The sequence below is a fragment of the Dipodomys spectabilis genome, unplaced genomic scaffold, assembly GCF_019054845.1.
Source record: "Dipodomys spectabilis isolate Male_0828 unplaced genomic scaffold, ASM1905484v1 ptg000046l, whole genome shotgun sequence".
NCBI classification, from domain to species: Eukaryota; Metazoa; Chordata; class Mammalia; order Rodentia; family Heteromyidae; genus Dipodomys; species Dipodomys spectabilis.
The window spans coordinates 873,950-888,548 of NW_024870723.1; the positions used below are offsets into that span (position 1 = coordinate 873,950).

General features: G+C 43.8%; 1 protein-coding gene across 1 annotated transcript in view; it reads right to left on the reverse strand.

Annotated features, from left to right (window-relative positions):
- Window positions 1-1,406: 1,406 nt before the first annotated feature.
- Window positions 1,407-14,599, reverse strand: part of Tnfsf8 (TNF superfamily member 8) — a 28,072-nt gene continuing 14,879 nt past the window's right edge. Inside the window, exons 3-4 of the mRNA XM_042678705.1 lie at window positions 5,052-5,123; window positions 1,407-3,549 (exon numbers count right to left, since the gene is read on the reverse strand). Coding sequence (XP_042534639.1) covers window positions 3,155-3,549; window positions 5,052-5,123 — 467 coding nt within the window. The 3' untranslated portion in view covers window positions 1,407-3,154. The remainder of the gene's footprint in view (window positions 3,550-5,051; window positions 5,124-14,599) is intronic.

The following is a 14,599-nucleotide window of genomic DNA, read 5'->3' on the forward strand; positions in this document are numbered from 1 at the left end:
ATTGAAAAAAATACTGGCTTGATCATATAATATTTTTTCTTTTTCTTTTTTGTTGGTCATGGGGCTTGAACTCATGGCCTGGATACTGTCCCTAAGCTTTTTTGGCTCAAGGCTAGCATTCTACTACTTTGAGCCACAGCTCAGTTCCACTTCCAGTTTTCTAGTATTTAATTGGAGATAAAGTGTGTCATAGACTTTCCTGGCCAGGATGGTGTTGAACCATGGTCCTCAGATCTCAGCCTCTTGAGTAGTTAGTATTACAGGTATGAGCCACCAGGACTTGGCCCATATAGTTCTTTAGTTTCTGAGAGTCATAACTTTAAGATTGGGAGACACTAACACTTTTCTGTGTTTCAACCATGTGCTACAGAAGATGGAGACCATTGTTGTCTTATATTTCAGTTATGATTCTGAAGTGATTGGGATGTAATGGGGTAGGGAAGAGAAAAATCTCTGGATGTTGAAGACTATTTAATTAGAGCCCTGAGAAATTACAGAAAGGGTCCAGGAGAAACCCAATAAAATCTGGTGAGAAATATCAGAGATAGGAATCAGGAGATGGGATTGAAATCCTTGTGAGGGCTATGTGTCTGTTCCCAAGGGGCTGACATCCAGTAGGAATTCCATTGGTGTTAGCTGTTTTCTAAGGCTCGTTCTAGGGATGACTCTGATGACTTCCCTTTTGATTTATGGGTTTTGTCCCCATTAAAGAATGATAGTGATATTCTGGTGTTTCTGGAACGCTCTCTGGTTTTTTGAATTGTGGTCTAATTCCCTCAGTACTTTCTCCATTGGGTACCTGTTTCTAACAAACCCTTTCTGTGCACTGGGCCATTATCTGAGCCATCTTGTCTGCAGCTGAAGGATTCTGCAGAGGATAAGATTGTCTAGTAACAGGAAGGAGCTCAGTGGTGATAGAAAACAGGTGACAATAGTCACTGATCTATGTACATTGCACTTGCTATATTTCAGCAACTCACCCATCTCCTTCTGCAAATTCTGCAAGTTTGTGTGTGTGTGTGTGTGTGTGTGTGTGTATGTGTGTGTGTGTGTGTGTGTGTGCATGTGTGTGTTCAGTGTGGGGTATGGGAGGAAGGGAAGAGGAAAGGTGTGTTAAGCTCAAGTTACCAAAGAGGCATGTGTCTCAAATAGCCTGGGTTCTCTGTGAGATGCCTGACTGATTTCATTTGCACAGATATCATTTGCTTATATGGTTCCCAGGGCCTAGTTAATCCTCAAGAATAATAGAATTTGAACTTCCTGGATTGTTTACTTCCTATTAGTTGACTTATTAATAATTATTGGCTTCTACTTTTGCTTTGTTGTATCATCATCATTATCATCATCATTAATATTTGGTACTAGAGGGGTTTGAACTTAGGGATTTATACCTGCTAGTCAGGCAGTCTATCACTTGAGCCATACTACTAGCCCTTTTTGATTTTTAGTTATTTTTTAGTTAAGTTGTCCTGCTTTTTCCCAGGTCCAAACTTGGTTCCTGATACTTCCACCTCTGCCTACTATGTAGCTGGGATTATTGTACCAAATCACTATATTTGGTTTACTCTTTGAAATATAGATTACTAACTTTTTGACTGTTTTGGCCTTAAACTCAGAGTCTCTTAATCTCAGGCTCTCAAGTAGCTGGGATTACAGCTGTGAGCTACCACATTTAGCCTGCCATATTATTCTTTAAATGTGCTCCTTGTATCTTTTGTTGTTGATTCTCTGAGCACTGTGTGATAGGAACTGAGATTAGAAACATTAGTTTATACACACTTAGGTTACATAACTTTTCAAGAATGAAGGAATTTATGAAGATTCATTTGTCCTACATTTGAATACAACTCAAATGCAGATGTGCGTTTCTTTCCAGCTCTGTGTTCTCAAAAGCTGTTCCTATTTGACTACATACCACTTGGCTTGGGAAATTCAAGGCCTATTCCAATGCATATTCCTCCTGAAGAACCTACTCAATAAAAAGGGTGAAGAGAAATGTAAAGTTTTACTGAACATTTCATAGAGGAGACCGAGGAGGAAGTTGGCATGGCTCCTGCTCAGGAAATGACCTAATGATGTTTTCCTTTGGTCATTTTTGTTTACCCACAGCCCTCTCATCTGTACCACAACTGTTATTCTTTCTTCTTTAAACCTTTTCTTTGACAGTCTTTTCTCTTCCTTGAAAAAATGCAAATTTTGCTTTTTTTTTTTTTTGCATAATACCCAAGGAGGCCTCTTTTCTTTTGAGGATACCTCAAAGCCCAAGGGCTCACAGCAACTGAAATAGTTTGTCAAAGACCTACTTCAACAAATAAGGAGTCATCCAAAAGGATGAAGGAGGAAAGTCAAATTTGTTGTAGTTAAGAGAAATCTCATGGCCCTGGAGTCAGGAGAGGAAATAGCTGTAGGTTCGAAGTTTTCACCATTTTCAGGGTTCCTGTTTTCTGTCAACAACTTTGTAGGGGATTAAAGACCCTCACAGAATTGTCTCTCACGAGTTGGAAGTAGGAAATATACATCAATTACCAAGGAGGTGGAAGCAGCTTTGCCCTGCTAAATGACGTCATCACTTTGACCATTACAAGCTGGCAGAGGGTTGGCTGAACATGGGAGCATTCTACAAGGTGCCTTGAACCTTGTCCTTATGACCAGCTAAAAGAAAGTGCAGCCGGATGTTGGGGGTGCCATAGTTTTTATATTGGTATATGGGTCCTTCCTTTGGTTGTGAACTTCCAGAACACTTATCCAGAATCTCAGCTTACAAATCTGATCTTCAGAGGTGAAAACATTTTTGGAACAAAATTCAAACCCAGTCCTCTTAGTTATTCAGATCTGTATCCTGAGCTCCAAGGAAAGGAAAGAATAGATCAGCATCAAATAGTGAATTAGTGGTTGAGTTGGAGCAACCCAGTCCCTTCTGATTCCCTAGCGCCTCTCTGTCAATCATACCACATTGCTTCCCTGTTTGCCTCTGAAAGATACCTTACTTTTTTTTAAACCTTGGAGTTGTATCTTTCCAAGACATACAAGGAGAAAACTATACTATTTAATTCATTTTTTTGTGATTTCAGTCTTTTTTTTTCCCAAGTGTTTGGATGGATGCAGTATTGTATGGTTGAGAGTTGCTTTCTTCTTGAAGGCCAAGTGAAATGGTTCAGTCTGAACTGCTGTACAAGAAGATGGACAGCACATTGTCAAGGGGAAAGGTGACTGTATCCACATATTGGAATTGATCCACTGTGACTGATACGGTTGTGTTGACCTGCAAGTAATCAAGTAAGAACTGAGAGAGATTCTGGTATATGCTTTTGGTGTGTACTCCGGCCTCACATACTGTCACGAGGGCCTGTTTCTTGACTATTTTGTTGACACGGAGCTCTAACTTCAGGTCCACGGAACGATTTGAGCATTGCATGAGGAACTGAACTTGGCACATGATGAAGTACCAGCCTGGGAACTGGATGACCAGATCCCCGTCCCGGTATCTGACTTCGTGGATGATACCGTCAGGGTTCCAAGAGAGCTTGGAATTGTTGAGGTACTTCGACACTGGAAGGAACAGATAGAGAATGGTTGGTCAAATTGTAGGTACTGATGGAGAAACTGTCTTTACGTTCAAGGTTCCCATGAAGGGTCTATGTTTTCTATAGTGTTTTCCTCCTATACTAAACATCTGCTTGTTTTTCATGTTACTGCTAGAGTCAACTTTGGTTTCAAGGCATGGGTAGAAAGCCACTCCTCTTTCCTTTACTCTAATGTTCAAAGCCAGAGGACCAGAGCATACCTGATAGTGGACTTCTACTTCCCAGAGAATAGTTTCCCTGTCAATTTTTTTTACCATATTATTATGTTCTTCTTATGGCTATTTCATGTCTTAGACTGTAAGCTCCTCAACTGTGTTCTGCACAAGTATCGCCAAGTTTCAGAGCTAGGACATTTGATATTACTCACTTAAAAGAATCGAGGTGTATCAACTTGTTCAAGAGAATCTTCACTAGCTTTCATATGAAGGTATCACCTCGTATTATATACAGGTATGAAAATATCACAACAAAAGGCATTGTTTTGTAGGCTTAATATACACTGATGTTTATTAGAAGTGTATCCTTGAATGTGATCTGAATTTTTGAATGTGTCTTTTCTACAGTAGCCAAACATCCTTGCACAGGTTCCCCATGGACACACTGAATAGCCCTGCCACCTGGGATTTAAAGACAAACAGGAAATTAGCAGAACCTCTGAGCTGACACATTTGTGTCAACGCCAAGTCTCTGAGTCTTAACAAATGAAAATTAGCACTGACTGATAAGGGTGCCTTCAGAACCGGGAAGTTGGCTTGCTGATTTTAATTGATTCTGTGTTTTTCCTTTAAGCCTTGTAATGATTCAGTGGAAAGGTAAGAGCTAATCTAATCGCAGAACTGAATGCTTAAAATGAGCAAAATGGCTATTCAGAGAATCTTGGCCATCTCCTCCATATCTCATTGTTTTCTCCTTTAAGTGGCTTTATTGTTCCATTTAGAAGGGACTCATACCTGAAGCACACTGCAATATGCAAATAGGTCCTGTGCCAACATGTTCATTAAGCTGTCAATGGAGGGACAAGGCAGTTTTGTGGTTCTCTTGTGAATAACTTCTTAGAGGCAGAGATGAAGAGCCTGCTTCCCTTCCCTTGCATTAGGAAAAGGACTAGGTACTTGGTCAAAACTCTTAGGTGTCTCAATAGTCAGGGGTGATGAGGGGAGGTGGGGAATGGAGGGATGTGCATAGAGGACAAAAAATACCTTCACAGGCCAGGTAGGTAATACTGGAGTGAATAGGGTTAAGGAGCAAGGACCTTTGTAGCTCTGGTGAGAACCTTGCTCTTCTTTTCTCCCTCCTCCTTTCCCTCTAAACCTTCAAATTCAGATTATAAAAAAATGTGGCACAGGCTAAGCCAAGCACATGTGCAGGTCCTACTCAGCCATGAGTTTTTAATTGAGCCTTCTGGTTCACAAGTTGCCCTAGGCAGTGGCCTTCATGTGGTTAGGTTTCCTGGATTTGGGTACTGACCTTGGAGGTAGGCCCATGACTTCTTGAATGGAGCCTTTTTCAGAATACATAGGAGGTCCTCTGAGCAATTCCCTAAAAGCAAGGAGATCAAACATGAATCGCCTTCTGTGACTCTGGTATCTGTGGACATCAGAACCTTTTCCATGACCCTTTGAGGCTGAAATTAGCATTCTGTTTTCACATGAAGGGATAAAAATTGCTTCAGTTCTCATTTTGCTGTGAAATTATCTTCAAACTTTTACTGTTCTAAAGTTTCTGTTGCGTTGTTTGCCTTCCAAGTGGGCTTTTCTACAGAAGACTATAGAAATCAGGAGAAGGAAACAAGTATGCCCTGTGAAGGACTTGCCTCTCCCTTCTTGGCCCAATTGTTTTATATATCCAAAGATGAAATATGAGGGATTAACCCTCACCCTATTATCCCAGATGCATACAGATGTCAGGCAAAACCCTAGGTATGCTTGGATGGGCTTGATGTGCAGGTAGGGCAATCCACATAAGCCTGCCTGTAAATATTCCATGTGTGCACAATTGAACGCCCCCACCTCCCTAGACCTAATGTTTTTTTTCTTTTTTTCATTAGCCTCTGCATCCTTGTTTAAGACCCCATAAGCGTCCAATTCCAACTCCACCTCCTTGTACAACCTCTTACCCAAGGGAAGGTTGTGGTCCTCACTGTTATGTCCCAATAAACAGTCTTAGCCTCTTGAGATTCGGGTCCAGTCTATTCCCTTTTCCTTTCTCCTCCATTTTCCTAACACCCTGAGTTCCTACAAATGTAGCAAGTGCCTCTCATCTTTGAAGCAACAGAGAGGGGATAGGGAGGAGGGAGGGAGAAAGAGAGGGAGAGAGAGACAGAGACAGAGAGACAGAGAGATACAGAGAGAGAGAGACAGACAGAGAGAGAGAGACCCTACCTATCATCAAGTCCTCTTACTCAGCCAGGCAGGAGTTACTCCTCCTCTGGTAGAAGCTACTCCTTCCTACCTTTGGTGTGCATACCAGACACTATTCTGGTACTTTGACCTGCATCATTTATCTGGCTGTCTCAGAATAATGTTGAAGGGTTAACCCTGATGCCTAAATCAGGGACATCCTCCAGGTTGAATAAACTCATCAAAATGCTGGCCTTTGTGCTGTCTGTCTGATTCTAGAAACCAAGTTTCCTTCTACAGTCCATTTTGCTAGACAACAAAGATCAAAACAGCTTTCCCCCCAATGTTAATAGGACAGCGGATTAAAGATATCTCAGCAGGAAGCCTACCATCTGCAGCTTCTTTGGCAGAGGCAAGCACAGCATCTATGTCATTATGGTGTTTAGGAAATTAAAATATTTTAATATTTTCACCTGGGATGATAGCTTAGCTCTTTATTATAGTAACTGTTCTGTATGCAAAGAATCAACTTAAGACATTTCCTTCAGTGACTCAGGAGTTTAGTGTATTGAGAGCAAATGTTCCCCTGTCTGTACCACCGAGAGGTCTCTAACCTACATTGATGTTTTCTTGGTGATGGCAGCTGCGATGACCACTCAGACACATGACAGGGGTCTAAGCTCCAGGTGTCCACTGCCTCTCTGAGAAGCTTCTTGATTATCTTCTCTGCTTAAGCCTGAGAAACAGGCTTGGGAAGAGTACAAGGTGAGCTGAAGAGGCTGCTTGCTCTCTTGTCTGAGCAAACTCACTGATAAAGCACGCCCGTTGAAAGAACTGGGGGGCACATTTTTCATCTTTAAAGAACTCTGGCTCAAAGCATCCTTTGGTGGTGAGGACTGGTGGGCCAGCTGTCTGTGTTCCAGTCCTACCTGCTGCAGCAGCCACTCCTCCCCATCCCCCCCCCCCCCCATCCCTGCCCTCACTCTTGGGGCATCTGGAATCAGAATGTGAGCACTGCTATGCTCCTATACACTACTATTATAGTACTCCCCCCCCCCCCCCCCCAGCCCAAGCTTCATTATACTCCCCCTGGCCTGAGCTCCTCTATGGAGTTATATTACAACAAGTCAGAGGCAGTTCTGGCTTGAATCTCAGAATCGCTTTTGGGTATTTTTGCCTGTGTGATAATGTCCAAGCTGCTTAGAATGGTATTCAGAGTCCCTTAGGTTCTGACCCCTACCAAACTCTCCAGTCTCATCCCTTCTCCCCTCCCATTCCACTTCCCCCCCCCCCCTCCTTTTCCTCCTCTCTACCTGCTAATCACCACCATCATCACTACTGTCATGATCTCTACCACCATCCCAGGGACTCGAGCAATAATAATAGCTAACATGTATTGGGTGGTTGCAGTGTTCTAGGTGCTCTGCTAAGTCATGTTACATTTAATTTTTACAATTTACATAATTTTCACAACTCTCCCTTGAGACAGGACCTGAAGTCTATTACATACTCCAGGACCTGTTCAGTGACTTGTTGATATTCACACAGCTAGTTGGTGGTAAGGTACAGATTCTAACTAGAACTGTGGGACTCCAGACCTGAGTGGCTTGTGAACTGCATCATGTTGATCTGTCATTCTGGGTGGTACCTCCTGTTCCCTCTACAAGACACTCCCACCTTCATCAGCCTTATTGTTGTAACACTGCCTGGCAGTCATCTCCAGAACCTTCTCTGACCCTTCCTCTCTTTGCTTATTTGCCTCCTCCATTAGATTGTAAACTCTCAGGGAAGCTCCGAATATGCTCTGCCCAGCTCAGAATATGCTCTGTGAATGTTGAATCGAGTCCTCTAGTCCAGCTCCCTTATTTTCCTCCATGGAGAGCAGTTAAGTCCTTATGCCCCGGCATGAATGAGGTGATGTGGGCTTCTGGCTGGCCTGGTCCCCTCAGGGCTGGAATAACACCAGGGTGTGCAGGTCAGCTCTGGGCTGAGGCTCACATCAGCAGCAGCCCTGTGTACTCAGCCTAGGGCGGCATCTGTCAGGTACCAGTTTACAAGTAGATGGTGAGAGAAGGCAAGCCCAGGCCTGCCTCTCACATGCAGATTCTTTTTGTTGTTGTTTTCCCCCCTTTTGGTCTTCACTGCTTAGTGAGGTGACCTCAGCTGTAATTCTGAGAAACCCAAGGATGGGAAAAAAAACAAAAAACCTCTTATGTTGAAGCATTTGCATTTCCTGAAGGCAAATGGCAGGACATATTTTAGTTGTTCTTAAAGAATCAGATACTTTTCAAACTAGAGGATGGCCTTGCCACAGCTGGTTCAGGGGTGGGGATGGGGGGCTGGAAGCAAGACTCTAGAGGTGCCGTGGAGGGATGGGTGCTGTTGAACTTGGAGATGACTCCAAAAGAGGACACATCTATTGCATTTGACAAAGCTGAAGTCCGATTTGGGAGTCCTTTAGATAGAGGCTGAAGAAACAAAGTCCTCAGCCCTCACCCCCACCTCCCCATTGTCAGAGTGGCACTTGGGAGACCTCCACTAATAACAGGTGTCACCCTGCAAGTCATTGAGCTGGCACCTCAGACGTTTGACCAGACCACACTACACGGAGATGGGGTGGGCTGAATCCTGAGACTCTTGTCAAAAACTAGTAATATTCTATGGGTAAACAGATGTGCGGCTCAAGTGTCCTGATCACCCTGTGAGTCTAATGATAGGACTCTGTCTTTGGGCATGAAGAAAAGAATGACTGACTTGGGAAAGAGAGTGCCACTTAAAGTGGGAATCCTGCAAACTTCCTGGAGCTTAGGACTTACGGAGCATTGAAGGTCTCCTTGTCTCCCTGCTGAATGTCTTGGAGGGCTTTTTTTTTTTTTGACAATCAGAATATGAGGGAAATGAGAACTGTCTGTAGGTAGTGACTGAGTTGATAGGGAGTTGGAGTCTTGGAGTTTCCATTCCTATTTAGATGGAGGGCAGTGTGGATTCGTGACCTAGAAGATCCTTCCTAGAAAACTCTAGCAGGCTATGCAGACTTGACTCTCTTTTGCTAGAAGTGACTGGGATGTCAGCCCTAATCCCAGAAGCTTGTCTTTGTGGGCACATGTTCTGCACATATTCAGATTTCCAGAGCTCTTGTCTTCAATGACATAACATTTTACTGCTGGGGGATATTGTACGTTTCCTGAGGGAGCACCGGGTCCAAGCTTGGTGTACACACAATGGATGTGCTCCCCAATGTTGCCCCATGGCTCTGACTCTTAAGTTACCCAGGGAGTGAGTAACATAGGACCAGAGCCCAGAGCTCCATTCTTCTTTTGTGGGGCTTTCTATCTTCAGATAATCAGAGTACTCGCCATTTCTCTGAAGACCAAAGCTTTCAGATGCATGAATGTCTCCAAGCTCTGGCACAGAAGGCTCTAGAAGGATCTTGGACTTTTCTTTGGTTTTGTTTGGAAGGCTGGAGAGAAAAATATGCCAATCAAACCCTCCAGTTGCTCAGGGGAAACAGATAGGATAGATTTAAGGACCATGTTGTAGAAGGCTTATGGCAACTTTTAAACTAGACCCAACTTGGAGAAACTGCAAGGGCCATGTTAACAGAAATCCTAATTTTATAACTGAGAAGACAGAATTCAGAGAGACAGGGTCTTGTTCAAGACCCCAGAGGAGGTTATCTAAGTAATAGAGCTGCACTCAAATCACAAGGCTCCTGACTCCCGGTCTGGACCTTTGCCTCTGTGCACTTATTTCTCTCATGGTACAGGTAGGGTTAAATCCAGAAAGAAGAAGTTTTTCAATCACCACAGACACTGGAACTAAAGCTTGTGGAGACAGCTGGAGGTGATGGGAAAACAACACTAATGAGCCTGCCTGGTCTTCGTGTGGGAGAATGCCAGCAGATGAATTCAGGCTCGTGTGCTAAACCTTGCCAAGTCACCAGTCAGGGGCCATCAGGCTTCTGTAAAGATATAACAGTGCTCAGGGCAGCTCTACCTCAGCTAAAGCACCCAGGTGGATCATTCCATCCAGATGGTAGTGGTCTGAGTGCCAGATGACTTGTAGCTCTGTGGTACCTAAGGTATAAGGGGTGGGGGAGGGCAGATGCAGTACATCTCCAAAGAAAAGAGCATCTGGTGCAAGGAGTCTTTTACCTTTGGATCTGCTGCTACACCAGTGAAGGGAAGTGACAACCAACCCAAACAAGTGAGCAAGATTGGGGATGTGAATTCACCAGCACAGTGCAAAGGCTGGAGGCTGCAGGAGATGCTGCAGATGTTGGTTCCTATCTCCTTCCCACCTCTTCGCCTTGCTATTGTCACAGCATAGCAGTGCCGGGTAGCAGAGTGAATGAATGGACTAATGAAATGGCTCCCTGAAAGGAAGTCCATGACATTATCTGAAAGATTTGAGATTCTTCATTATGTACTTAAGTTTTTCAGACCATTGGGTGTTTTTAGGAACGTGCAGAAGCTGCCTTTCATCTATTGAAAGTATTTTAATTCTTTGAAGAAAAGGGAGGCTTAGCCTAATGACTGCATTTTAGTTCACTTGCTCCTTAGAATAATCAAGAGAGTCCCTACAGCGACACCTAGAGGAGTCTCTGTTCTCAGTCAGATTGGCATCCACGTGAATCGCGGGCCGGACCATTCCCTTAGTGCCTCCGGCCAACTAGTGACGGAAAACTGAACTGCAGGCCGAGCCTGCAACGGGATGACCCTGGATTTACAGCAGCATCTGGGAAATGCCAAATCCAGCGTGCTTAGTGGTGAGCCCATGGCAAATAATCAGTCAGTAGGAAAAGTTGGGATTTACGTAAATCCTCCAAAGGCTCTTTGGGTACCTTGGAAGTCTTTTCAATCTGACCTGTTTCAGTACACAATTTAAGCCTATCTGACTATGGATATATCCTTGGGATTCATTTATATTAAGGGTGAGTTGAACTGCCCTATAAGAGCCACTTAGTTCATCTTTAATTTAAAAGGAAAAATGAGTCTGAAGTCCTCCTGAAATTCTTTAGCATTTTCATAATGTTTAGAATCTTCCGGTTAGTTTATTTGCAATGCAAAAGTGGGTAACACTCTTCAGAGAGTTAGGTTTGGGGTCAGACCCTCTCAGATTCAAATCTCACCTCTGCTAGTTATGAGTTGTGTGGCTTGGAATAAGGCTTTGATCTGTTTTGAATTATCCTTTCTTCTCCAAAATAAGAATAATGATAATATCTATCTCAGGAGCTGGCAGAGGGATCTGGTGAGATAATCTACAACAACGAGTCTGCTGTCTACTAGCCACTCAGACCTTACCAAATGCTGCTTGGCTCTCATTCCCTTGTCCTGTGCTCTTTGACTTTTATAGAGATTGAAGCCAACGCAATATGTGTCCAGAGAGTGTGAGGGAAAAATATAATGAAAATCAGCTTGAGGAGCAATCCTGCTGGCCCTGCCTTTCTCTCCTTTGCTTGATTAAATGTCTGAATGGAAATGTGGGGAACATGGAGATTTCCCCTGGATTCAGGGCTACTAAATTACATGTGCTTTATCCAAGTACACATTTTCATATGTATCTCAGCGCCATTATTTCTCTTTCAACTCCCTTCCCTTTTGTCTCTTTTTAGCTCCCTCCTCTCTCTTTTTGGGTGTGCAGATGAAGGGTAGGTGACTTTGGAATACGAGATGGCTTCCTCAGGATTCTATCCTGAGGGACTCATTCTCTAGTTATTTCTGGCAGAGAAATTCCTAATTCCTATTAGCTCTGCCCTGAGAAAAATGGAGCATTTAAGAGTCAGTGTTAGTGAGTATGTTTAAAATGAATGGAGAAGGAAATAGGCTCCTTGTGACTCATGATTATCAGAAGATCAATGTATCTCCTGAGCAGGAGCCTGCCCCATAGCTTTGAAGAAGAAATTTTTTAAAAGCAAGAAAGTCGAGAGAAAAATATTAATGCATTTTGGAACATCTTAAACCTTTTCTGCTAAAGCAGTGCTCAGTTTCTCTAGAGGAAGGGGCTGTAAGGAAGAGGGAGGCTGCTGCTCTTCCATCTTCTCCTTCTCTGGCAGTGTGCTACCCTGGATAGGCATCTCCTGCCTGCCACTTGGGGTGTGGCCACAGAGCATCAGGGACAGCTGAGTATGGGAAGGGCAGATGCCTTGGTTCCATTTCATTGTTTTCTATGGGCAGCTTTTCTTATTTCTGTGGGGTGGGTCATTAGTCCATCTCATTTGGTTTCCTTTCATGTCCCTATTTGCCTTTCAAGAGGAAAAGGGAGGGTGCTGCCAAAGGAGGTAGAAATCATAAATGTCAGCATAAGTTAGAGAATCTTATCATGGAAGGTCACTCTCAAACACCAAATCCTCCCAATACTTCAGCCATGGGAAACTCAAATCTCCAAGAGAAAAAGTGACTTATTTTGTCATTTTTGGGACTAGGATGAAGGCATACCAATTTCCAGTTTAATTCTTTGCTCTATGCCCATTTTCAGCTGGAGAAAGAATTCAGGCAAGGGCAGGGAATTTGCTAAGGGAGTTATCTGGACTCACTTTCACAGGAAAAGAAAAATATCTTCAATTAATAGCCAGGGGGATAGAATTATCCCAGATCACGTGACCCTTTGGTCTCAACCTCCTACCAACCAATGGATGGTAGCCTCCAGTGGCTCTCTTTGCCTCAGAGCTCCTCTAATGTGTGATAGCAGGTAAAAGCATTCCACAACCCATTCCCTGTATAAAGGCTCTGAGGCAGGTCATTCCTCACGCACTATGCTAGTTTAGGTATTTTCTGTTGGCATCTCTGGGTTCCTATTTCCTTACTTACAAAACAGGCTAATAATTACCATTGGGGGCTTGTTGATGGCTGGATGAATACACCAATACCCAGTCCATCATGGAAACCCATCAACACCATTCTTTTTCACTCTGCCAGTGCCTCATACACATGCCTTGGGAAATTGCAGAATTCTACTGCAGAGAAGAAGGATTTGTTTGGTGGGGTGTTTTGTTATGTAAGAGCCCAGGGAACAGTGGGAAAGGCTTGGGGGTGAGACTCAAGGACCAGAATCATTCTGCAAAACTTCAGAATCAGTAGATTTTGCATTTCTGCAAACTTGGAGATGGGGAAAGGAGATGGGTAGAAATGGAGATGAGGATATTAAGAGCAAATAGGGAGGAGAGTGGGTTAGGCCATGTGGACAAGGGCTGAGCCCTAGGAAGAGCATAGTCCTTTATGCCCTTCTCAGCAAGAAGATCTCTAATTCAACTCAACAGCACCCACCTGGGTGGCTTGTGGGGTGTACTGTATTGCCCTGCCAGCAGTTCTGCACAGACTAAATCTTCCTGTAGGTATTTCTGTGTACAGATTAAAGCGCAGTTGGAACTCTGGGGAAATCAGGGCAAAGTACCTGTGTTCTGTGAATTGGACGACAAAGCTAGGAACGATGAGTACATACAAGATTCAGAATTCGATGGGAGCAGAGGACTAGAGCAAAGAGTGACAAGGAAGTACAGGTCTTTATCCACCTACTCTCCTTGGTTCCAGATTGTTTATGGAACCAGAAAGATCATTTTACTTGAATATGGAAAAGTAGACCCTATGTCCAAAGGATAGAGACTCAGCCAGGTGGCAGTTGAAGGTATCTTTGCCATCTTCTTTCATGGCCATGGTAGTTTTAGCCAGGAGTCCTTATTACCTTGTAGAGGAGATACTAGGACCCTAGTATAAGGGGAAAGGTTCACATCCTAGGGTTCCAAGTGGTTTGCTGGACCCTGGGGTAGCCCAGTAGGCCCAAGAACAGTAGTCTAGGTACAAGGTGGCAGTGGGCTGGGGAATCACTCTGGCCAGGAACAGGACGTGTTACCCAGCAATGCATGGGTTTTTGTGGTTTCTCTGCAGCTAAGTGTATCTTGTGTTGGTTTACATTAGCATGTGTGCAGAGCCCTGCAACCTAGGTTCCAGCCACTGCTGGTTTCCTGCTGATGGTGGAAGCTTTTCAGCAACCACTGAGGCAGAGGACTCCCTGGAAGGTATCAGCATTTCCATCTTGGCCCTCTCTAGTAGCAAAACTCATTCCTACCCCTGGACCTTCTTATCAGATTCTGGAAAGAGGTTCTCTGTTTCCTAGAGTGTTTTTTAATGCCCACTCCCAAGGGGCCTTAAGCTGCTTGTGTAGATTCAAGACCAGCTTGATGGGGAAGAAGACTGTGGCTTCAGATATCCTCAAGATGGTTTCTAGTCTGTTGTTCATTTTCTGTCTTTACATACAGGACAGGAGAATTATAGTCTCAAGAGGTATCCAAGTGGAAGGACTATGCTAGGTGAAAAGACCAAAAAAAAAAAGAAAAGAAAAGACCAAAAGAGGCCTGACTGCTGGTGTGGAGGCCAGTTCTGGAGCTCAGCTCTTGCCCTAAGATGATGTTCCTTCCACCTCACCTTGCTAGTGTCTGTAGTGTGCTCAGCTAAGGAAGTATAGACTTGGATTACAAGCAGAGAGTCAGGGACCATACATAGCAGGACCCTGACATCTCAGTCCAGAAGCACATCAAATGGGGGACAGAAAGAGGATCCCTGGATTCTCAGCCTTTCCCCGCCATGAGCTTCCTCTATGATCTTAGGCAAGTCACCTGATTGTTGGGGCCTCAAATGTTTATTTGAAAATGAGAATACTAGTCCCCATGTTGCTTGATTT